Here is a 26,159-nt window from a genome sequence, read left to right as displayed (position 1 = left end):
AAGCAGTAAAACCAGAGAAAGCCAAATCAAAGGAAATAAAGCACTTTTAAATGAGAGCTTCACCACTGGACCAGTTTCTCAGGAGCTCAATCTAGGTCATGACAGGACCACACGGATTATGCTGCCTTTTCTGTCTGATTATAGGGCAATTTTCTAATATAGACATAGTAAAATTAGTTAAACAGACCTGAGAGCACTACTTTTTAGTAGTTGAATCTTTATCAAATTATATTAAAAATTATTACAAAACATTAAATAAACTAACAAGAAAGAGGATGCATAGAGCTTTTTGAATGATATGCAAACCAATGTTTTTATGGTCTGCATATTCAGTGTAGGGGCTGATGGGAAAAATTACCCCCATAATGGATTTACAGAAAGTACTTCTATTTGGTGATAAACACATTACATAGGCCTGAGAGGGAAAAATGCTACAGTCAAACTACTTCAATCCACAAACATAGACTTCATCAGAAAAATCACTCAGAAAGAGTCGAGGAGTAAAGAAACTAGAACAACTGGTCCAGAAAGCAATGCTCCTCAATGAGGATCTTCTGATATTCTGGCCTAAACACAACCTCCGTCCTTTGTCTCTTAAATAGAACCTCCGCCCTTCAAATGACTGAGATCTGCATTGTTCTAGGTGAAGAGTCAAAAGGTCAACATTGCTCTCCAAAACAATCCTGTTTACAGAAGTGAGGAATTGGGAAGCCACCTTCTCTTTCAGTGGAAAAAGGAACTCGCACTTGAACAAAGACACAAAAGGCCACAGGAAGAATAAAAACACAGCAGTGTCACACAAGCCTGACCTATTATCCTAACGACAACAGCAGGCATCAGAGCAGTGCAATCTGGGAACAGTGCATTTAAATCAGTACCCCAAATTCACCATAACTACACATTAAACTACCTTGACTAGAAGGCAGTTTGAATTATTCATAGGTTTAGTAGCAAACCTGACATTTACTTGCATTTCAACCTGACTGAAAACACAGCTAAATGCTAATAGGGAAAGCATTGCTGATTTTCTTTGCAAAAACAAAAACAAAAAAAAAGGGAATAAAAGCAGACCGAGATATAAAAAGAGCAAGAATCATTCTTATTATGAGCTAGACATGTATTCAATCTAAGAACATAAATGTCAAACTGATTTAATATTTAACATTTTTCAGAATAAATCACTAGTGCATCAACTTTTTAATGCCTAGAGAAACTGGTTCTTAAGTGGTCAGTTCAAGGGATTGTTCACCCAAAAATGAAAATTCGATCATTATTTATTCACCATGTAATTTTTACACTTCTCTCTGGAACGCAAAATATAATATTTTGAGGAACATTGGGAACCAAGTAACATTAGAGCCCATTGAATTAAATTACATACACAAAAACAGACATTTCTCCAAATGTCTTCTTTTGTGCTCCACAGAAGAAAGTAAGTCAATTATGGAACGTTATGAGGGTAAGTCAATGACGACAGAATTGTAATTTTTGTGTGAACAAGTCCATTAAGGCATCTATCATTATAAAAGTCTTCAGAGAAATAGTCCAACCTGCTTTCGATTCGAAACTAAACTGCAACTAAAGTACAACAAAGAACAACGCTGCACCCAACCACTAATCATCATGTTTGGGTGGCCTTATCATTTGACATATGACATTTCAGATTTTATATTGCAAACAAGAAATAAAAGCTGACGTCAGCTTCAGGCGATCCATCACAGAGATTTGCACGAGTCACACATTCGCAAGAAAGATTTCAGTCAACTCTTGATGCAAGAGTTTGAGTCGTCCTACTGTGGCATGAACAAACCTCATCAAAAGTCAATATCATCTTAACTTTATGATAAGAAGCAAAACTGCTTGTCCTGCTTGAGAAAAATATAACAAACCCTATAGGGTAGAAATTTTAGATGAGAATAGACATGCTACTGTACTTTACATGCAACTGCTTAGAAAAGGGCCATAATCTCTGAATCAACACCAAACACAGGTTTTTTGAATAGAAAATCTGCTAAAACTACAGTATAAATGATGGAAAACATATTTGGGGAACATTTGGAAGGTGCAGCACAGTGTTACAGGCTTAAGTCCCATCCAATATTGATTTGAAGGGAAGGGCCTCTGCAGTCCAACTAGGCTCTTATTGGCCGAAAAGATGGATGGTTCTTTCACCCAATCACAACAGACCCATTTGTATAAATAGGAAAGGCACAAGGAAATGTGCATTTAACCCCACAGATCCGTAGACGATATAACGATATGGCAATTCCACCTCCATGTGCTGCCTGGCCTTCCGAACGTCGCCGCTGGGAATCCCAAAGAGCCAGCAGACGAGCGGGATGGTGAGAGCCTTCATTACGGCCCTGGTCGCCAGGAGAATGAGGACACCCAGGACAAAGCGGAGTAGACAGAGAGCGATCAGGCTGAGGGTGATAGATGGGGGCTGCAGAGGTAACATCGATGCAGGTGGGTCCGGCAACAGGCCCAGATGGTAGTTGATGTGGGATGCCAAGGCGATACCCGCACCAGAGCCCAGGATTTGGGCTGTGTCGCCGCGTGATGTGCTCCAGGTGTCCAAGGTGAAGGAGAAGAGACCCAGACCCACGTGAAGAGAGATGATGATTAGCGGGGCGTAGCGATGGGTGCGGTTGAAGGTGTCAATGATCTCCAGAGCAGGACTGAAGACCACTACGATCAGCAAACTGTACAGGAAACCGACAATGATGTCCTGAAGACAAATACAAACACAGTAACGTCAAACCACAGGAATAAAAAGAAGAAAACACAGGTGAAGGTGCAGTGCAGAGAAAAAAACTAAAGAAATGAAAAACAAAAGATAATTTACATTTAAAAGAAGCTGACAGAGAAATGTATATATTTGACAAATACTTTTTTCACGTGTAAATCTATAGAGGAAATATGACCTAATAATAAACTTATTCATTTGCCATAAACAAGAATAAAACTAATATGACAGGTGAAAAGAACAAAAAAGGAACAATACAACAGGGTAAATACTTGTTTAAACCAACACAATTGTTTGGAACCAAAATGCGGTCAGATTTGAACATGATTTGTCTGTTCAGACCAATATGTAAAAGCCAGCAGACAGGCTGAATGCAAAATGCAAATTCACTCCCTTACAGTAGGAGGTGGTGCTTTTAGAAAAGCAGAAGTAACAGCAGCGGCTCTGGGCATGTGACCGAAAACGCATATCTTATTGGCCGGCCAATGCAATGGAAAAAAAGATTAGAATACCTCTCCTTAGAAAAAGAAATCAGTCACATTGACTGCATGCAAATGTTCATGTTGGTCTGACTCTGAACAGACGCATTAACAACTGTTCATTTAAGTTAAAATTCTTATAGCACTGAATATTCACCCTGTGTGAACGCACGCATACTGAGACCGAAAGAGGTTGCTCAAACATATACAAAAGAAATACTTAAATTTGAAGTTCTCGTAATTGACACGAACGACAAACCTTTGCTTGAATATTAGGGTTGCGCGGTATACAGTACTGGGAAAATATCGGTATATATTTTATTTTAAACGGTACAATATCATGATTTTGGTCATTTCAGATACACTGCTGTTCCGAAGTTCACTGATAGGTGGCAGTGTGCAACCAAAATGAGGCAAAACCGGCAAATGTGACAGGATAGAGAAACAAAATGGATAAAGCAGTTGAATCTCACTCAACACGCCCAAAACTATTCGTCATGAGGGCTGGGTATCGTTCATTTTCCGATACCGATACCTTGACTTTGATACCGGTTCCTGAACGATACTTTTTTTCAATACCAATTTTATGAAATCCGTTTTAACAACATTACCTCAAATATTTTACTTTTTAATTTAATATATATTTTTTTTTACTCATATTTTGAGTCTGTAAAAAAGTACCAATGCTGAATTTTTCTATGTATCTTAATCATTTAACAACATGTATTCTTTACTTCAACGAGCTTGTTGTTTCTGCCTTAACTTAATGCATTGTTTATCAATGTGTGCAAGTAATGCATTTCAATTCAATTTTCATTCAGTTTCAGTCACCTCTGATTAGAGTTGGGAATCGTAAGAAATTTTCCGGTTCCGATTCAGTTTCCGCCAAACGATTCCGTTTCGCATTCAATAAAAATTATTAAAACAATAATTAAAACAATAATTAAAACTAATAAAAAAATAGAAGTAAGGGGAAAAAAAATGCAAAATCCTTTTTGTGTTTATTTCTTATACTTGTCAAATGAGTTTAACAGACTGGTAATGTCAACAAATTCAAAATATTATTTAGCAATTTTTGCAAAAATTATTAATTTTTCTGAAGGAAAATAAACATTTCTGAAACAATGAAGTGAAACAATATTTTTAAAATCGGTATGAATAATTGATTCATAAAGACTTCACTTGTTTCATTACTGGATGAATCAGCGCCCTAGCGGTTAATAGACAGAACTGCATTCGTCTTGCGGAAGAACATTGTAGCCAGAGCTACTTCTCTCTGTTTTTGTCTATGACGAGTCACCCAGGTAATAATAATAATAAGTGCCGACCTGACCGGTGTAAAGTAGTCCGAGTCGAAACGCTTATTACAGGCTTACCGTAGTGATTCAGGATAAGACAAAAAACTATTTTGAAAAAAGGCATTCATTATGTACTTGCTCATTATATAAATTGTATAAATTCTGAACACAAAAAAGTTATGGACTGCAGCTTTAACAGTCGTCTTTATGAATGTTTTGAAGCATCAGATGTAATCCATACACATACACTTGTTATTTTAAGCGACTTTCAAAAGGTGATTTACTCTACTTTGGTTGCTACCGTAGACATCAGTGTTTATATTCGAACTGTAAACTTCTCAGTACTTCTGTAATTATTTGAATATTTGTAACAGAAATATCGATACTGTGTGGTTGAAAAGACTGAAAGTAAAGCAGTTTCATATATATTGACAACTGCTCTCTCTGGGTCAGCGACAGCGCAAACAGATTTGAATGTTCCAGTGTGAAGTATTTGTTATTTAGGAATAAGATCGCGTGGGTGTTTGAATCGAGATCTTTTAAAGATTAATCACGCAGCTCTACTGTCTTTATACTCTCTCTCTGCGTTGACATCTGACGCAAAACATATACGAGTAGCGCGAGGGCATGTCAGTGCATTCATTACTATTTTAATATTCATGAGGTGAGACATCGCTATTATTAAAGGATAAGCTGCCAGCACTTCGCCCACACATCGCACCAGAACCATTTTCGGGAACCGCACGGTTCGGGTATTTTTCAAAAACACTGATGGTTCTAGATAAGAACCGATTCTCGGATCCCAACCCTACCTCTGATAACAGATCATTCAAAATTGTAATTTAGACATGCATTTTCTGTAAAGCTGCTTTGAAATGATATGTATTGTACAAAATGCTATACAAATAAATGTGAATTGAATTAAATATAGGCTACTTGGGGGAGGGATATAAGCCTCGGGCTCAGCACACATAAAGCTTGCCGCAAAGCACTGGAAAAAGTAGCCTAATGACTATGTGTCGGGGGAAAAAATAGCAAGGAGACATTTGAATTGTTTATTAATAAACTAGTGTTTTCTGAGTCTGTGTTGGCTGCAAAGATGAAGATGACGATGCTGACTCGTCATCTCTGCAGTATAGTGTATAGAGAGAAATGCACCTTTTATTTGTATTACATAATCAAACTATTTGTTTTGAATTGGTTTGTTTAAAAGTAGACATTTTAAGCTTCTATAGGCCTATTTCTCATGTATGTGAGGCAGGCAAGTATCCTATACGCTGAGTTTCGGTTCATTTGTGACGCGCTCCAGTTCTTCTTGCGGTCGAAGACGGATCAACTTTCTGCTCTCTGTGCGCTGTTAAGTGCTTCATCAGATTTGTCGTGTTGCCAATCTTGGCAGCAATCATCTTGTCGCAAATATATTGCATCGTGCGCTGCTGGCATCGAGTATGGTGAAAGGTAGCTACACTTTTGATCTTTTTCACAGATTTTCCATCTATGTGGATTGGGACGCTTACACACTTCAGCCTCACGTGCGAGCTACGGCTCTGTGGGCAACCGAGTAAACTACTGTTTTTCCGCCACAGCCAATCATGCTGCATGCTTATTGGCTCACTGACGTTGACGAGATTAACCCCTTAGATATCGAAATTTGGTACCGAAAGACAAGATATGTTTCGATTAGGGCTGCACGTTTTCAAGTTTTTCATTAACCGTTAACCGAGGCCCTTAGCGGTTAATACTCGGTTAACCATAGTGTGCGCGCCGCAACCCAGAGATACAGACACACGCGAAAGGGGTAGTTCATTTTTAACACCTTTAATAACTGGTTGGACCACATTTAAAACGAAATTAATTTATAGAAATAAAACGCAGTGGTAAGGACAGAGCAGTTATGTTGTGTTCATACCGAATGCGAATTTAATTATATGCGCCAGTGATTACATACAAAGTCAATGCAAAGACGCGAAGACGCATCATTCGCGCCGGGCGTTGCGAATGACCCGAATTGGGCGACGCGTTTGCCGCGAATGTCTTCCGCGCAAGTTGAAAAATTTGAACTCGAGCGAATGTTCAAGCTAGACGCGATAGACGCGTAACGTTATTTGACGCTCTATTCGCGTTCGGTGTGAACACACAAGACCATAATGATGCCCGGGTGTTGGCTATTGAGATGGTACAACAACGAGGTTGTACTTGAAGTATATCTAACCTTATATCTCATATTATATCTCATTGCAATACTTGCATTTTGCCCCGTCATTCTCGATTTTAAAGTGCTCCCACGCTGTGCTTTTCTTTGCCCGCTTCATATTAGAAAACTGGTCATGAGTCATGACTACTTCTTCTTGTGGACATTACAAATGTATGGGAGCGCTCTGGCGGTGCAAAAATGTATTACAACTAAATTCAATGCACGCCATTGACGCCACTTAACAGAGCAAAATGTTTCACTCGGTTAAGCAATTTTTAACGGTTAATCGGTTAACCATGGACACCCCTAGTTTCGATACTCGATAGTATCGAGGCAATACGGTCGGTACCTGAAAAAAGTATCGAACTCAATAACTAGCCCTATTCGTCATCTTTGCTTTATTTTTTGCCAAGCTTTATTTCGCTCGGCTTCTGCTATGTTAAAACTCTTGCATTGCATGTTTGGGCATTTTGGGGCCAGTGCAATGAAGGGAGGGGTGTGTTTGATTGGGTTGATTTCAAATATAAACAAACAGTGTTTCTCAGAAATCGCTTACTGCACCTTTAAAAGATCATGAATATGACCCATATTAACCAGCCAATGTCCATTTACTCTCCCCTTCAGTGACTCACACAAACACACACTTATTCCTAACCCAACTCCTACCTCCTAAACCCCAACCTCAAAACTGACCTTTCAGCATTTGTAAGATGTTAAAACAGAAATCATTCAGTCCCTTTATAAAGCTGTTTTCCTAATGGACCCCAAGTACATTTGTCTGGATGCTTTCAAGTACGGTCTGTTCATAAGGACTGAATAAGAAACAACTCACCTCTTCCTTTCATCTATCAGTCATTAACCATGATGGGCTCACTTTCCACATCTGTTGTGGAACATAGGTTCACAGCTTTCGCATATACGTGTACTTGTGAGTGAGATTGAGATAGAGAGATATCCTATCTGTCTTTAGTCCTAGTGATTCTTTTTATCTGTCAAAATGTGAATCCGTGTCGACCGTCAGATGTGTGGCATAGCTTTCAGCAAGCCATATTTGTGAAAGCAAACACACCATGAAAGGGCTACAAATTACATTCCAGTAAAGAGTGTTACGACCCTATGGTTTGTATTTTGCTATCTCTGTTGTTTTGTCAGTCTCTCAGTATGTCTGTTTAGGAACGTCGTCTGATTGGTTCCTGCAGGATGATTGGAACGCCCATCTGATTGGTTCCTGCACGATGATTGCTGCTCGATCCTGATTGGTGCAGCTTGTGTTAAAAAGAGACATCACTTCCTTTACAGGAACTCGGGAGATATTGTGTTTTGAGCAGAGAGAGAGTTTGTGATTTGAATGTTAAGAGTTTTTGAGGAATAAAAGGAAAGGAAAGGAATAAAATCTAGAGGTAAAAGCTTCAATGAAAGATTAGAGCCACTCTGGGTCTTGAAAAAGTCAATTTATACATTTTAAAACATATTTATGATTTTGTGGTTGATTAGCAACATAATCAAGATAAAAAATATTTTAATAAGCATTTATTTGCCCATATCATTTCCAAAAGAGTGACAGATCTGACAGGTTTCACAATCCCTTCTAGTCTATGATAATGTTAAAACAATCTCATGGTTTCCATGGGAACAATCTCTAGGGCAACGGCCACTCATCCCCCCCAACAGTTCAACCAGACGGATGAGGTCACCCTGAGGGCAACATTACCGCTTAGAGAGCAGACATGGAGCAGAACACCCAGATGAAACAACATTTTCAGGACTGAGGAAAAACCATGTCATCCAGACGGACAGACAACTCACCAAAAGATTAAATCATTCAGTGAAATTACACTGTTTATTACTGAAATAAGATGATGTCACACTTAAAACATCACCAATGGGATTTACCGTGTCTGAACACGCATGTTTATAATGGATGGGGGTTATGGGGCAGCATCAGGCAACATGAGACATAAACAGATAGATATAGTTATACCAGGACGCTCAGTCTATTCCAGTAGCCTAAGGTCACAAAAACACACTTATTATTCAAGTCATACGTTATCTTCCTTCAAAATGACAAAACGTTCAGCAAATGCATACTTAATTGACCTGCATTCACACTAAAAGAAAGATGAGTAAAGATAAAGATACACCAGGGGTTTATGTTTTTTTCCCAGCATGACTGCCTTTAGGTGAACACACACACAAAAAATAATAATACACATGCCCCATGATGAACCTCATTACGTTCCCTGGCCCTTATGAAAGCGGCAGTCTTCTTAAAGGCGTGGTTGATTATGATTTCACTTTTCTAACTAGAGTTAGTGTGTAATGTTGCTGTTTGAGCATTAACAACATCTGCAAAGTTCAAAGTTCAAAGCAAGATATTTGCTTTTAAAGAAATAGTTTAAGGACTACAACAAACGGGTGGTAGGGACTACACGACATTCCTCCCGGGTTAGTGACATCACTAACCCTAAAATTTACATAAACCCAGGCAGTCCATATTGAGAAGAGGAGAGTTGTGAGTCTGCTCAAGCTGTCGCATCCGTCTTTTCACATGCAATACAGTACGTAACACAAATGCAATAGCATGTCACTGTAGTAGGGGTGTAGCGATACACGTATTCGTATTGAACCGTTCGGTACGAGGCTTTCGGGTTGGTTTTCGGTACGCATTTTAAACCGAACGGTTCGTTGGACCATTTTTCCTGCCAACCAAAATTTCGTTATTGCAAAATAAGTCTAAATCCTTAGGTTGGGACTGTGCAAAATTATGAAAGGTTCTCTCTTGAATAGGGGTGTAACGATACACAAACCTGACGGTTCGGTTCGTCCCACGGTTTTGAGGTCTCGGTTCGGTTCGGTTCGGTTCGGTTCATTTCGGTGGGGTGGGGGGGTTTAGAAAGCTAAAATTGCTTTTATTTTTTATTAAACAGTGCTTTAATGAACAAATTGTGTCCTTGTCTTTAAATTAATTCAATTACAAGTAAACGTTTCTCAAGGATAACAAAATTATCTGCTAAGCTGTAAACTACAGCCCTTACTTGCACATTACTACATTAAAGCTTAACAACAGAGCCTAGACTTTTAGGCTAAATGATAATAATCAACACTCAAATAACAAATTGTATGAAAACATGTAAACTGCACATAAGGCAATTTTTGCATTAACATGTTTTTACTCTAATTTGTTATTGTTATATAATAATTTACACAGTTGCTGTTATTTTCATGACAACTATTTAAAACATACATTAAATAATCAAGATATCATAAACAGGTTAAGTAAAATATTATATATAGGCTAATATATAGCATTTATTTAGTGAAAGAGTAAGCAAACCAGCAAGCTGTGGACACTGAATGACTTGCCTGAGGTAAATATAAAGCTATGTGAAAAACTAAGCGTTTTATTGACGTATTTCCGCTGTTGAAACACTGATTGAGTGTTTACACGAGTTATGATGCCTTTCAGTAAGTATACTGTATCTTTCAACATACCTACGGGTGTCCATTCATGTTTATTCTGTAACTGAGGAAGAGATGATCGCGCTCCGCGCTGCCGCATGCATACAGTGATATCTGTCACGCCACATCTAAGAGCGCCAAAACGGCATTTATTGTTTGCATTTCGTGATCAAATAGACATAATTTGAAAGATTACAGCTTGCTTATTATCAAAAGTAACAAAACACTGAGCTTATTGCGATTATATGTGGTTAATGGTGGTTAGGCAACAGCCCTGTATTCGTTGTGTACACATAACACATGAGGTGCAATGAGCCGGTGCTGGGCGGGGCAGCAGGGGGCGGGGCGTGTTCGGTTCGCCATGAGAGTATCGCGATACGTATCGTGGGTGGTGTATCGCGGTTTTTCGGTTCGGTTCAAATATCGTTACACCCCTACTCTTGAACCACACCTAGGCTTGCCGCGATAGACGGTGTTGACGGTGTTACCGGTTTTAAGCCCCATCACCGGTGAGATCACTTTCCCACCGTGACACCGCGATGTCTTGACTTTTTAAAAGTATTAGTTTTTGCTAAAATATTTATTTGAATTAATTAAAAATAATAATTATCAATTATTTAGTTCAGAAGAGAGCATACATTATAATTAAAAACTGAACTGCGCAGTGCGTGCCAAGAGCCAGTCACGTCACAGATCAGCAAGCATCAAGAGTCAAATTCCATTTAGCACGTGTGGAGATTTTATATTCGTCTCTTATTTATTTGGTTTTATCTTATTTAAACTTTGTGTAATTTATTTAGGCCTATTTTATTTTCTTATTCGTTAATAAACGTTTTATGGTTCTTATTTGTTTGGGCCCACAGTTTGGCGATTTTCACTTTTTTCAGCCTATGCATGGGGTTATTTTTATTCGTTCGTTATGCTAATAAAAGTTCTGTCAATAAATAAAAGTTTTATTATCAGCGAGTTTTGAATTGTCAGCGCTGAATTGCCAATGGACGCTTATTTCGAAAGTGAAAGTATAACGCGCGCACGCATTTAAAAGCTATTTAACCCCCCCGCCCCGCCCCCCACGGTGACACCGGGATTACCGGTGTTGTCACACGTCGAATAACCGGTGGGAAATTTTCCTCACCGCCGCAACCCTAACACACCTTCACTTCCTTTCCCCTCTCTTCATTTTCCCTGATATCTCTTCCTTGTGTATACTTTTTCTTGTACCTGTCACTTGTTCACCAACAGATCTATTGTCATTAACAGAACTATCTCCACTTTGTTGCAAAACAGCCAACTAATTTGTTTAATTTAAGTGAGAAACAGATAACAGCAGAGGTAATCGAAATGTAAAAAATATGGTTCAGATTTATCATGCATCCCCAAAAAAAACCTACACACACACTGCAACTTTAAATCTTTAATTATTAAATAAAAGTAATAATGTTTTGTTTTAATTTTATTTTAATTTGTCTTACCAGTATGGAGTGCATGCCCATGTATATGCGGCTCAAACACACCAGGAAACACCAGCTGAAGGCCAGGGAGAGACCCAGCAGCAGAGGATACTGTGGAAATAAACACACACTTTACTATGAGACAAACAACTTCTGCAAAATTTCACAATGAAATTCATCAGCAGTGGTGTACATGATAACCACTGGTTAGCTCCGAAATTTCTAACGCATTTTTAAAATCCAGGTTTCCAATTTAGGAGTAAAACAAAGTCTTTTGTTACCATTCCATTAACATTTTGATCTACAACATAAATTGCATACTGTCATACCTTAAAGTGAATTTTGAAACTTTTTAAAAAAAAGAGTTAAGTGATGTATAAGCTTGTCCATCAATGAATGTACACGAATTACCAGCAAAGGATAGGACTGATTTGCTTTTATCTTTTTTGCACACACTACACCATGACTACAGCAGATGGCAGAGGAGAAAGAAGATCTGTCTGTCTCGCTCTCTATCATTTCTGTGAGTTGTATTATGGTTTGTACCAGATGTGTAAGATGTCCTCTGTAACACAATATAACAGTTTATGCACAGATGGTGTTCTAAGAAGCACGCACGCGCACACACGCACACACGCACACACACACACACACACACAATGTCCTCATGTTTTGGCTGTGGGCCCAGTGTCACAGTGACACCACAGCTAAGGTTAACCTGCTTTCATGAGGCTGAAGGGTTTCTGTTCTGGATGTGTGTCCATATGTCTCAAGTGTCCATGGTAGTATCTATGACTGACTATACCATCCTCATCACTTGCTGCATAACACAATGTCATTTGCCCACAGACGGACTCCTCCTGTGGTAAAACGGCCATACAACCAACAAACACTGAAGTCAAACCCTCAGCACACCATAAAACAACCACTCAACTACAATTACCATCCCACAAAGCAAAAGATGGTCAGGCAGATAAAAAGAGAGAGAGCCATAGCCAGCGGGAAACTTTAAAAAGAGCAGCAAAACTCTTAAAGGGATAGTTCACCCCAAAATTAAAACTCTGTCAGTAATTACTCACCCTCATGTTATTCCAACCCCGTAAGACTTTCGTTCTTCTTCGGAACACAGATTAAGATATTTTTGATTAAATCTGAGAGCTGGATCACTCCTCCCTAGGCTTCTAAGGGACTGAAACTTGCCGGCCCAGAAAAGTTAAAGACATCGTTAAAATAGTCCGAGTGACTACAGTGGCTCAATCTTAAGTTTATCAAGCAACGAGCTACTTTTTGTGCGCAAAAAAAAAAAAAAAAAAAAATTGACTTTATTGAACTATTCATTTACTTCTCTGTGGGCCACGAGAAGGCTCACTATTGGCCAACGCTGGTCATGTAAATCTCTGCTTGAGTGTTTAAATAGTCACTTGGACTATTTTAACGATGTCTTTAAATTTTCTGGGCCGGCAAGTTTCAATCCCTTAGAAGCCTATGGAGGAGTGATCCAGCTCTCAGATTTAATCAAAAATATCTTAATCTGTGTTCCGAAGATGAACGAAAGTCTTACGGGGTTTGAACAACATGAGGGTGAGTAATTACTGACAGAGTTTTAATTTTGGGGTGAACTAACCCTTTAACCGACTGTACTGGGTAACAACATACAGGACATTTTATCATAAACACTGTAACTTCTGTAAACTCGCTCATAATTATCTATAGCTCGATGTCTAGAATGGCAATAACATTCATTACACATTTTTATTCCTACTACTGTTCAAGATTTTGGGGTTGATAAAATGTTTTTTTTTTAAAGTCTCTAATGCTTACATAGGCTGCATTTCTTTAACAAAAATACAGTAAAAACAGCAATACTGAAAAGTTATTACAATTATATTATATATTTGTTTGTAATTTATTCCTGTGATGGCAATGCTGAATTTTCAGCATCATTACTCCAGTCTTCAGAGTCACATGATCCTTTACAAATCATTCTAATATGCTGATTAGCTGCTCAAGAAACATTTCTCATTATTATCATTGTTGAAAACAGTTGCTCCTTAATGTGTTTTGGAAACCGTGTCCATGATTAATTAATGTAATATTACATATGTCTTCACTGTCACTTTTGATCAATTTAATGTGTCATTGCTGAATAAAAGTATTAATTTCTTAAAAAAAAAAAAAAAAAAAAAAAAAAACCACAAACGTTTGAACAGTATAGCGGTTTATGCAGTAAACAAGGTATGCGTTTCCCCTTCTCAGGTTTTCTCAGGTTATTTAAAAAAAAAAAATTTGTATTAAATTGCTGAAACTAGGCTAATAGCTAAAAAGCAACACATTCCTACAGTCGTGGTTCATTCGGATTATGTCGTCTGTCTGTGTGTTTGCCGACCTACATCCCTCTCAGACAGATTACTGCAGTTTAAACACTCAAGCAGAGATCTACATGCACTAACGTCCATGTTTAAACATGTAGAGCGATGGATTTACAGTGAAACCCAAGCTGCCAAGAAAATGACACAGCAAATAAAACCTCTGGCTGCTTTAACTCGGAAATTTCCATTCAGTGCAACATCATAAAGGGGAACAGGACATTTCCCCCAAGCTCGATGATATTTTTCCAAACCTTCTAACCTCTAACTTCTGCTTTGCCTTGCAAAAGACATCCCAACCTAAATGAAAGAGAAAAGCGGAACTCATACAAACAGTTGCATGCGTCTGCTATGTGAAAATCTCTTCTCAGGCAAGAGTGGTTTCAAAGACAGAGTTTTGTTCACTTAAGTGAAGTATGCAATGTCTGCACCACTAGCATCACAAAACAGAATAGCAAAAATAATGACTATTATTGGTCGACAAACAGATAAAAGAGAAGATCCATTACAAGAAAAGCATTACACTGCCTACGCATCAAATAAATGACTAACTTTGAAGATACATTTCAAAGTGAACTCAAAATATGGAGAAGAGTCTGACAGCAGAACATATGAACATGCTGTAACACACACCTCTCTGGGGTCACACAGTGTATGACCCCAGAGGGTTAAACACTGAGTCAAGAGATTCAGATGAACATCAGAGACACAACCATTAAAAGAACCAGAGATCCCAACCGCACCTTATGACCTGAGACCACATGACACAGGCGCTGGACCACAAGCTGAATCAACTCACAGAGATCTTTCCCTCCCTTTCATCTGAGCCTCAGCTAACCTCATATGCTGAACATCTGCCTCTGATTATAGACTATGTGTGTACTGTGCGTGTCTGTTTGTGTGTGAGAGCTCTGTAGCTGCTGTGTATGTTGGTTTGTGAGAGAAGATTTGATTTTGTGTGTGTGTGTGAGAGTTCTCTGCAGCTGTGTATGCTGGTTTGTGAGAAGATTTGATTGTGTGTGTGTGTGTGTGTGTGTGCGCGCGTGTGGGTGTAAGTGAGCTCCCTGCAGCTGTGTATGCTGGTTCGTGAGAGAAGACAGAGATTTGATTGTGTGTGTGTGTGTATAAACAAAATTATAAATGATTAATGTGTCTAATCTCCATGATAACAGCATGAAGGAGTCTGAAAATGTACAGTGTGTGAGTGTCAGCAAGCAGGAGACTGAGTTTATGGTCATGGGCGGTGTGTGTTGCTCACCCTGCTGAAGCATCTTCACACAATATTCAAATTCAAACAACATGTGTTACACACTTATCCCCCAAAAAAACACTATGAACTATACCTCGGGAAGATATTCTTAAAATATTCTAAATATATTCTTGAAATATAGGGTCCTTGGTTCAATTTTAATTTTGTTAATAATTTTTCTGAATAAAGAAACATAAATGGTTGGTTAATACATATTTACTGAGTAATCCAATATTTTGTGAGGGGGGGGTTATTATAGGTATATACAGAGATTATAGGTATATTAATACATTCTGATGTCTTTAGTAATACTTGTTGCATTGACAGTTCAAAAATGGGAAGAATCATGTTTTTCATGTTGGCATGCCATAAAGTAATAATAAAGTAATAAAGATACAAGGCTCTATATGGTTCAATCTCAGGGATATGGGGATCCATGTGCAAATTGTTGAACTTTACCCATTTTCAGTGGTTGTATTATATAGAACTGCTTCCTAAAAGCAGGGCCGGATTAAGAATTCAGAGGGCCCTGGGCACAATGTCTTGTAGGCCCCCCCTTATGGTGCGTTCACACCGGACGCGAATAGCGCGTCAGGCGCCAGTGATTTCAATGTTAACGGTACTGATCCACTTGTCCGTGCGACACCTCAGCCGCGCCGCACTCCACTTTATTCCTATGGGTGACGTCACGCGACTTTAACGCGCCCGCAAAGCATCCCGGGAAGGCGGCGCTTCATTTGAAAAAATGCTGCGCGTCCAAAAGCTGGCCGATGCCCAGCTTTATGCAAATTAATCCGTCAAACGCGAAGCGTCTATCCAATAGAAGTAGAGCATATGGAGACGGGGGGAAGTCTCTCGCAAGTCCTCTGTTCTAGACTGGCCGCTGGCTCAAAACCACGCCCATAGCGGTAAACACGAGGAACGCCCATCAATGTACAAATGTGGGGAGGCGTCGCGACACCACGCTTCAGTCGTGTCGCAAAAGTGGATCAGTAACGTAAGTCAATGCAAAGACGCGTTACGCGCGTAAAAAATTCCTGCGGCGCAAATGAGGCGTAGAGCGCGGCGCGGTAGACGCGAATACGCCTCATTCGCGCGTCAAGTTCGCGCGAATGGCGCGAATTGAGCGTCTGGCGCGTTAAGCGCGAATGATTTAGTTAGTGCTATTTGTGCATTCACGCGTTCGACGCGAATTCGCGTCTGCCGCCCAAATTGAAAAATCTGAACTTCTGCGTCAATTCGCGCCGCGTTAACCAATCAGGAGCCTGCTTGCTGCTGTCACGTGGTGAAGTATCTGGATGCTTCAATAAATTATTTTGTAATATATGACTGTGGTTCTAATGCACAACAAAGCAAATATTTTATCACATAAAACTATGAGACATATTCATTTTGCATTGAATGCTATTTATTCCATATCTAGATTATATGAAATATTATTATAATGTAAAGACAACCAACATATAAGTTCGTGTCTGGACAGTGATGTGTGAGAGAGAGAGAAAAATCACAGGACAGATTAATCACTTTTGGAGGCTGGCTTAATTTATTATCAAAACAAAAATAAATGACAGATTAGGTGGATGCGGGCGAGGGTGAACCTCGCGCCGGGCTGTAGAGCGCGGGCTCGACAGGCATAGACCACTCGAGGCCGAGGGCTTATACGGCCTACGCTGTCCTCGTCGGCGTCCTCACCATTAGGTCCACCAAACCTGGCTCCTGGAGCAAATTGTGAAACTCCTGAAACCCTCCGGAGGTTCTGGTGGACCCGAGTACAGCGACCGATGTCCCCTACGGAGCTGTTTCTGCTCTCCAGAGCATATACGAGCGGTGACTCTCTCGAATAATGCTAATGCTCGATAAACATCTAAAAAGATGGCCGCCAACGGGTTTCGAAACTTTCGCCTCCGGATTTCGCCTCTGACGCGCGTAAATTTCGCTTCAAACTTTTGTTTTTACGCGCGTCAATTTCGCCATTGACACGCGAATTAACACAAAGTGGTCAAGCGTCAAACTAGACGCGGTAGACGCGAATTTGACGAGCTATTCGCGTCCGGTGTGAACGCACAGTTAGGCAGGCCAAATGTAGTTTGTCCAAGAACATTTTAATTTGGCATTAACTGTATTACTGACTTAAAAGTAACTTTGTTGTACATATTACTTCATAAATGATCTGTGTTTCCCATAGGATTTTATAAAACTATGTTGGGTGGAACTCTATCCCTCTAGGGGGGTTCGGGGGCATGCTCCCCCGCAAGAAAATTTTGTACATTTTAAGGTTAAATGCATCAATCTGGTGCACTTTGAGAGCTCACAATTAAGAGCTTCAACCGGCTTTAACCCATGAACTGTGCACATTGAACAAAGAAAAAGCATTGACTTGTACCTGGACATTAAAGAGGGCTCAAACATCTTTTTAGTTATGATATAGAGTAGGGGTGGTGAAAAAAATCGATTATTGATTAATCGCGAGTATGTTATGGACGAGTATGAATCGATTATTACATTTTCAAAAATCGATTTTTTATTATAAAAAAAAAAAAATCGCATTATTTTATTTTGTAAAAAAATGTATACCGGAAGTTGAACGTCACGAACGCGCCCAGTTCCAGTAGCAAGCGCGTCTAACGGCAGCCAGAGCGAGTGAGAGCAGGTGTGCCGGAGACACACTGGCTGCGTGGCGTGAGCGTCTCAGCTGCGTGGTGTGTCCGTTTTTATTTCGGCTCCGATGTTAACAGGTTAGAGCTTGCACACTGCCTGCATGAGCCGCGCGGAAAACGCGTGCATGCTAGAAATAGAACCGACGCCTATTTTTCACGCGACACGCAAGCGTGTTGGAAGCGTTTCCAGGCAAAATAGAATAGGAAACGATGTTTATATGTCATTTTGTACACGAATACATATTAATAAATTACATTTTGATGTTTGAAAGTCTAAGTTTTGATATAAATTCAGATATCAATATAATAAAACAAATAATAATAATTATCGATTTTCAAATATTGCCATTATTTTTGCCTATATACAAATTTATGTCATTTTTATTTTTTAAACAATCGAGTCCTGGTGTTCACTACAGAGGTCATAGCATAACATATGAATAAAATATCTCTTTTTTTTCCCATTTGTTTCTTATGCTCTTAACAATGTGATTACATGAAGAAGAAAAAAAAACTTTTGAAAAAAACGTTCTGGGCCTCAGGAGGATATAAAGATAATAGGCTACAATAACAACATAGTGTGTCTTCTGAGTGACGGTCCACCATCAGGCTAAATATAGGCTCTTTAAAGCTACACAAAATTTGTAAATGTTATTGAAATAAACAGACAGCCCACTTCCCTATTTTTCGGATTTTGGAAGATGTGTGATAACAGTTGAAATTGTTGTCGTAAAGGCAAGAGGCAAGAGTTGAAATTGTTGTAGTAAGGATTAACACACCGCTAACCCAAATGTAGTCTTTCCCTCTATGTCACTCTGGTGTGCAAAGACACAGAAAACGCGACGCAGCTGACAGACACGCAACAGAAACGCCACGCTCACGCCACGCAGCCAGTGTGTCTCCGGCCTAACGAGCGTTGCTTGCTACAACACCTTGTCTTTCTAGAAGAAAATTGTCCAATTTCTACAGTATGTTGGTTCTAAACTAATTCCTAAAGGAAATAAGCCTTTCATTTATTTGTTATTGTTTAGTTCAACTTGATGAGTCACAACACAATGTGATGTATTCATTTCTGTGTTCTACAGAACATAAGCTACATACAAATAATTCTGAAGTTATAACTACACGACACAGAAAGTGCTTTGAGTTGTTGTTACTCAATAAAAGAGTTAAGTAATTCAGCAGCTGACTTTTTTTAATACTGCAAACACTTTGTAGTGTATTTTCGTTTACTGTTGTGAAATGGAAAATCAATAATCGCTAATCGAGAATCGTTAATAATCGAAAATCGACTGTAATCGAATCGGGACTTCAATAATCGTAATCGAATCGAAAAATCAGACAGATTAACCACCCCTAATATAGAGATCAGTCTGCATTACATTATCACTGGTGTTTTAAGATGCCAAACAATTATTATAATAATGATTTATATAATTATTCCTATGACGTAAAATCATATACCTCCTATAAATGTAGCCTAAAAGTGTTTTGCATTACATTACACAGTATAGGAAAAGTACAATACTTTTGTCCTAATTTCTTTAATTGCCAGAAATAAACCCTTGAGCTTTCATTTTGGAGAAAACACCAGATCACCATGCTGATCGCGTGAGCAAAGTGCGCACTTCTATTTAAATCACGCAGCACAAACAGAATGCCTAGGCTACTTAAAGTCTTTTGCTGTTTTATAACGGCACAAAGCAATATCACAGTTTCAATTTGACTTGGTTGGCAAAATATAACGCTAAACAGTCGAGACCTGTATGTTAGGCAACCGTAGGCAACTGCTTCTCCATCACTTCAAATTTCAGAGCGTCAAGTCACGCGACGCGAGTCGACATGATAGCGCGCTCTCGCTCACTGCGCAGGAATACAGACGCTGTTTTTGACGCGATTTAACATTATATTTTGATCGAATGGGTTGCAAAAATATGCATATAATTAGGAAAGTGAGGACTGCGTTTATAACGTGATCTAACATAATATTTGACGGTGCGCAGGGCCCCTTAGATGTCATGTGCCCCTGGGCAAGTGACCAGTTGGTTAATCCGGCCCTGCCTAAAAGCACGCTTTTATGTAAAAACATTTTTTTGAAAAAAAAAAATACTTTTTTATAATGCAACAAAGATTGCTAAAGTCAACAGATTTAACTAATAGACCTACTAAACTCTGTGTAATAGTCAAATAATGATGCTGCCTATGAAGGTAAAATGATGTCATTAAAGAATTGCATGCTCAGGGTAAGATTTATATCATGTTTTACTCAAGTAACTTATAGCAGAATGTCCAAGCAGCTGTTTTTTTCCATGCAATACAAGTGAATTGGTGACTTAAATAATTTAAAGGTTGATTCCTCACACAACGCTATTATATTTGTTGGAATATACAAGCAAAGCACTGATGTTTTTGGAGCTTGACAGCCCGTCCGCTCTTATTGTATGGAAAAGAGCAGCATGAACATTATGCAAAACTTCTCCTTTAGTTTTCCAGGAAAGAAAGTAAGTGCAGGTTTGGATGGAATAACATGACGTGTTGCGTAACATAATGCATGCAATTTTATGGCACATATTAAACAACACCATGAGGCAGCAGTTTATTTTATCATGTAAACTCTCACTCAGCAGTCACAGAAACTCAAACATTTCCAAATCATCTTCCTGCTAACAATCCAACTGAATCTTCACAAATACAGTTTGTGTTTATTATATGAGACTGTAGCCAAGTTCTGAGGAATGTTAGATAATAAAAGCGTAAAGGTTACAAATGCGTGAGCACTTTTAAGGGTCAAGCCAGTCAATGTTGTTTGTGTATTCTAAAGGTCATTCTGTATTAGTTGGTGGCATTTCTCAAGAACAGTCTCATTAAATAGTTAAAAGACTGCTGCACCAACACTAGAATCATGTGGTTATATCACAATATTACCTAAATGACATTGACCCCGCATTGTAAAATCAGGAGAGGGTGAAAGTAAACTATTCTGACCTAGAAAACTATGAAGAACAAATGCCACATAATATATTACTTTGTAATAGGTGTTATCAGGTTGAGATAAGCTGCAAATGAACTAATAAGACTCGAATAGAATTATCTCTACTTTGATACAGCAAGACATAGCAGAGAATAAGTCTGTAACACCTTTTTGTTTCACATTGTACATGCGTTACCTTGTGTTCGAACTTACATCGTATGCATTTGAAACCTGCAATTTAGGGGTAGCTTCATAACTTAAAGTTGGACAACATACTTGATGACTAAAGCACAAATTTGAATACATAGCTTAACAAGTGTCCTTTAAACAGGGATAAAAAAGACAATTAAAGTGCACCCTGATATAGGCCATTGTTGTTAACACCTACCCAGTAAAGGATTTAAATTTATTTTAGGATTTAAAGATTACAGAGCCAAATCTGAAAAATTTATTTAATAGGCACCTGTGTCTACTGGACTGGTTCACCTATTCATCTGAAAATGTCCTCAGTGCTGCATACAAATAAAAGTGTAATAAATAGACACAAAAATCAGAGAGAAACGGCTTGAATAACTAGTTATAGTGCAACTTCTGCATATCTATCATGTTACAGTGCTTTGTGTAAATTTATGGATTACAATAATACAACACTAATGTGGGCAATGTCATTGGAGATAAAGTATTGGTTTCAGTGACCGGATCCTGCGTTTGCATGTGGACGAACGACCAAACCGCATAGAAAAATCTTTTTAAAAAATCTAATAGTTTTGAAAATACCCGTGTTCGTGTGGAACTGTGGATGTTTTTATAACAATAATATAATTTGTGTATAATGTAATCACGCGCATGCGCGTTTAAACTGTCATGACAATCGAAACCTACTACAGCGCACCATCAACTTCGTACTTGATATCAAGTATGTGATTGCGCTACAGGCTGCAGCGAGGACTTCTTGATCTAAAGGGCTCCAAAGTGTATGTTGTACTTTAAACCATTATAAAAAAAAACTTCTTGATGTAATGCTTTCAAAGCTAGCTTGCTTTTGCTAGCCTCTCCGAAATTGCCTACTCTACCTTTAATGTTTTTGATAATTATAAGGGCACATGAATTTAAAAAGAAATGTGCACAGATAAATAACTTATAATAAATACTGCAATATTCCATAAAAATAAGAATTTGTAAATGTTTATTTCATTGTTACTTTAAAATATATGTATGAATGTTAATCAATATCGAACCAAGTGGAATCAGCAGACAAATAACACGTGACTAGAGCCTTTCCTCAGTACAGGTTCAAAATAGCAATAACTTTTTTCTTCAATCAAAGAGCATTTGTGTATGTTTTGCTTGAAAACTGTGCTCGTGCTGTCTGTCTTCAAAATAAATAGACTTTGTTTTAACATTTTTTTTTTATCTAATGCAATGAGACTCATTACTAATAATTGACATTACACTCATCCAACTGTTATGCACGCTCTGAATGGCGTGATGTTCTTACCTCCCATCGACCGTAGGTCAGCAAGAACAGGCACAAGGGTATGGCGGTCCCGGACATGGCATGAGTAGAGGGCATGCTGTACTCTGAGTTGTAGAACATCTCCACCTTTACCACCGGGGGCGAGGCAGGTCTCGGCCACCGGATAACATCTTTCGTGCACTGGCCGAGATACATGACCCACACCCAGACCACGACGAGCCGGCGGCTCACATATGCGTCTATGTTCCATATGAAGAACGGGAAGAATGAGATGTAGAACAGCTCGTTTCCAAGCTCGGTACCGAGCGTGAACAGGTAGAAGAGAAACTTATTCTCGATGATGAACTCCTGCCCGGCGTCTCCGGTGAGAGAGTTTCTGCGCAACGGCTTCACCGAGGATCCTTGAGCGTCGTCCTCGTCCTTATCCCGTGGCCGCCCGGTTTCTCCCGCAGCTCCGTTCGACACGCCGTTATTGCGTTTCTCCCTGTCGGTCTCTGCTCCTGCTGGTCTACGGCGGGTGGCATCCCCGCCTCCGTTATCAACATCCCCGTGGCGCGTGCCTGTTACCCCGTTACTTAGTTTGTCACGTGTGTCGGTTTCGCGCACCCCGCATAGCTGTTGGAAACGCGCGACGTGCTGAGGGTCCTGCAAATAGTGCATGAGCTGCACGAATCCCACTTTCAACCCTCCTGCCATGTTTAGCGACAGACTGCGCAAGTTGAAGCCACCTGGTAAGACCGGGATAAGCTGGAGCTACCGAGAGTGAACCGTGCTGTGGGTGTGGGTTATTAAACCATTTTCTCCATTCCCGTACTTATAATAACAAAACCCCGATCTAACCGAGACAAATAGACTTATAACAACTGATAAAAATATTCATGCACACATGAGGAGAAAATGAACACGAAAAAACTACTTAGTACTGACCCCACGCCGTATCCGGTTACTGACAGATCCGTGCGATCAATAGAAATACGGGTGGATAGAAAGAAGAAAGCAAGTTTCTGGATTCAAAATGGGAGGGGCTTAGCAGCCGGACATTGACTGTGATTGGTCAGGTACCATGGTTCTAAATTAAAAAAGATTAATATTTCACCTCATCGATTTTTTTTATATTAATTAAATACTACTTCATCTAATTATTGTCCCTACTTGCATTTAAAATAATACCTAGCCGTTCCTGAAACATCGGAGAGCCAGCATTGTCACGTGGTGGCTGCTACTTTTCACAGCGCTAAAGGTTTGATTGCCGAATCGTGTTAGTTTAGGATATTTAAAATATATTGCGTGGGCTGGTTTACAGTCTATGGTTTAAACGCATACGTTAAGTACTAATAGTTGGGACTAATAGGTTTAAACGAGAATGCCTTTAGTGTTGGTTACATATATCAACAGTGGAACCAAAAAGACATGATATTTTAATGCATCTCAACGGGGAGTTCGGCTTCTTTGTGCCGCAAAGCGCCCTCTGGAGTAATTAAGTTAACTTTTGTGTAGGAAACGTTTAGCAACTCCGTCCACTGTTGCGATGACGTCATCACTTGACGGACTCGGGAGCGGCTGCACATGATTATAAAATGTGATACATAATCATGAAATCATAACTTGTATTTGCGTATATTGATTTACACAGCTAAAGAAAAAGGACTGAGTGAAACATTCAATATTTGATTTTATTTGACCGCAGTGCCATGAAAATAGACAATTCTCGTATATGCTACTTTTAAATCTTTTGGCAAAATAGCACTAAATTCTCTGAGGAAATAATGTTCTTTTTGAAAGAAAAAAATAGCTTCATTTCAAAATAATCTGGATATCCATGTCTATGCTTTGAAATGTCCAAAAGATAGCACTCTGAATTTAGATTTCAGTAAATTACATTCAGATATTGAAAAAAAATACATTACACATACAAATGTGCATAAACAAACAAACAAAATATTAATAGTAAGAGTACCAGTCATTATATACTGTACCAAAATATTTTCGCACTACATTGCCTGTTAGAAAACCTTGTGTAACCAACATGTGAGACATGCACAGCGATATGAGACGAGAACAGGATCTTCTGAGGTTCTGTGTAAAAGAAAGTGAGTGATTTTACACTACATTGAGCATATAAACCTTGTTTTCCCTGTTAATCATAAACCGTGGGTTTTTGCACTGAATGTAGGCCATTGTTATGAGATATTCGACACCCACACAGTTAGGGTTTTCAGATCCAAATATTAAAGAGCCAGAAATGTACAAAATCCATGTGTGTACAAAGGAGGGATTGGGAACATGTATACCGGCCAACCTGGACTGATACCTAAATTTGTTACAAGAGACAGATGACTGCATTATGAACTGCAGGTAGTACAGATGATTGAAATGAATGAACCAAAGAAGTCTATGTTACTGAGAATTCATTGCCATAACACTAGATGGCAGAGTTACCTTTACATAACAGTTTCTGCCAAAAAGCCTTAAAAGGCTGTATGCAAATATCTTAACGAAACACAAGTAGCAAATGCAAATAAGCTTTTTACTTTTTTTTCCACTATTATGACCGTGAAAGTTGCATGTCACTATGACCCTGTTTAAGTCGACAAAACCAGAAGGCCTTGAAAGAAATATTAGTTCCACTTCTCAATTTCCCTCATACATACTCCCATTTCCTCTTTTTCTTTCTTTTTTTGTTAAAGGTATGGGAACTTAATAAAAAAAAAAAAACATTACTAGTTCGACATCAGTAGCCACTTACACACACGCACACACACACACAAAGTTCATTTCAGAGCAACAAAGCTTTAGTAAAATCACTTCAACCTTAGAAGCAGCCAGGATTTTGAAACTGACAATTACATTTTTTTTTTTTACAACATAACAACAAGGTGCATGGCATTCATTTGCCTTTTTTTAATCCCTGAAAACAGTGCTTAAAGGGTTAGTTCACCCGAAAATGAAAATTCTGTCATTAATTACTCTCCCTCATGTCGTTTCAAACCCGTAAGACTTTCATTTATTTTCAGAACACAAATTAGGATATTTTTGATGAAATCTGAGAGCTTTCTGCCCCTCCATTGACAGCTACGCAACTGACACTTTGACGCTTCAAAAAGTTCATAAAGAGATTGTAAAACTAATCCATATGAATTGAGCGGTTTAGCCCACATTTTCTGAAGAGACACAATCACTTTATACGCTGAACAGATTTAATTAAGGCTTTTATTCACATATAAACATTCATCAACACACACATCAGTTATGGTAAACGGAAGCTCAAGCATGTTCACTTACGCAGCATGTTTGAGCTTCTTTATGTTCGCTGATCAATGTGAATAAAAGCCTAAATTCAATCTGTTCATCATATAAAGCGATCGAGTCCCTTCAGAAAATTTGGACTAAACCACTCGATTAGTTTTACGATCTCTTTATGAACTTTTTGAAGCGTCAAAGTGTCAGTTGCGTAGCTGTCAATGGAGGAACAGAAAGCTCCCAGATTTCATCAAAAAGATCTTCATTTGTGTTCTGAAAATAAACGAAAGCCTTACAGGTTTGGAACGACATGAGGGAGAGTAAATGTTGACAATTTGAATGTTTGGGTGAACTATCTCGTTAAGATAATACCTCACTCAAGCAAATTCATGAAAACAAAACGTCTGGTCAAAGTTCAGATTGAGCGAGGCAGTGATGATAACAAGATGATGTTGTCTTTTTCCACTTGGAAACATACACCCTGATATGGGCAGACACCCGTCACGTCACAAACCACAGAGCTCATGCTCACCAGCAGACTTGCACAAGCACAAATGCACACAAACCCG

At 38.9% G+C, this 26,159-nt stretch overlaps 1 protein-coding gene across 1 annotated transcript; it reads right to left on the bottom strand.

Annotated features, from left to right (window-relative positions):
• Window positions 1-1,909: 1,909 nt before the first annotated feature.
• On the bottom strand, window positions 1,910-23,333 carry sgpp1b (sphingosine-1-phosphate phosphatase 1b). The gene is made up of 3 exons (XM_056254904.1): window positions 22,372-23,333; window positions 11,649-11,738; window positions 1,910-2,728 (listed from the first exon to the last, which is right to left on the bottom strand). The coding sequence occupies exons 1-3, from the start codon at window positions 23,044-23,046 to the stop codon at window positions 2,177-2,179; spliced, it is 1,317 nt and encodes a 438-aa protein (XP_056110879.1). The 5' UTR covers window positions 23,047-23,333; the 3' UTR covers window positions 1,910-2,176.
• Between the last annotated feature and the right edge of the window lie 2,826 nt (window positions 23,334-26,159).

Source organism: Rhinichthys klamathensis, unplaced genomic scaffold, assembly GCF_029890125.1.
Source record: "Rhinichthys klamathensis goyatoka isolate OS25496 unplaced genomic scaffold, OSU_Roscu_1.1 h1tg000115l_1, whole genome shotgun sequence".
Lineage (NCBI taxonomy): Eukaryota > Metazoa > Chordata > Actinopteri > Cypriniformes > Leuciscidae > Rhinichthys > Rhinichthys klamathensis.
The sequence above is the reverse complement of the archived record's forward strand: the minus strand, read 5'-3'. Positions and strand labels throughout refer to the sequence as shown.

Bases quoted from the DNA above. Each gene is read 5' to 3' on its own strand.
- sgpp1b (XM_056254904.1), bottom strand. From the start codon at position 23,046: ATGGCAGGAGGGTTGAAAGTGGGATTCGTGCAGCTCATGCACTATTTG. The intron at 11,739-22,371 runs GTAAGAACATCA...TTATTTCCACAG, and splicing joins TGACCTACGGTCGATGGGAG to TATCCTCTGCTGCTGGGTCT. The intron at 2,729-11,648 runs GTAAGACAAATT...ATTTGTCTTCAG, and splicing joins TGGGCATGCACTCCATACTG to GACATCATTGTCGGTTTCCT.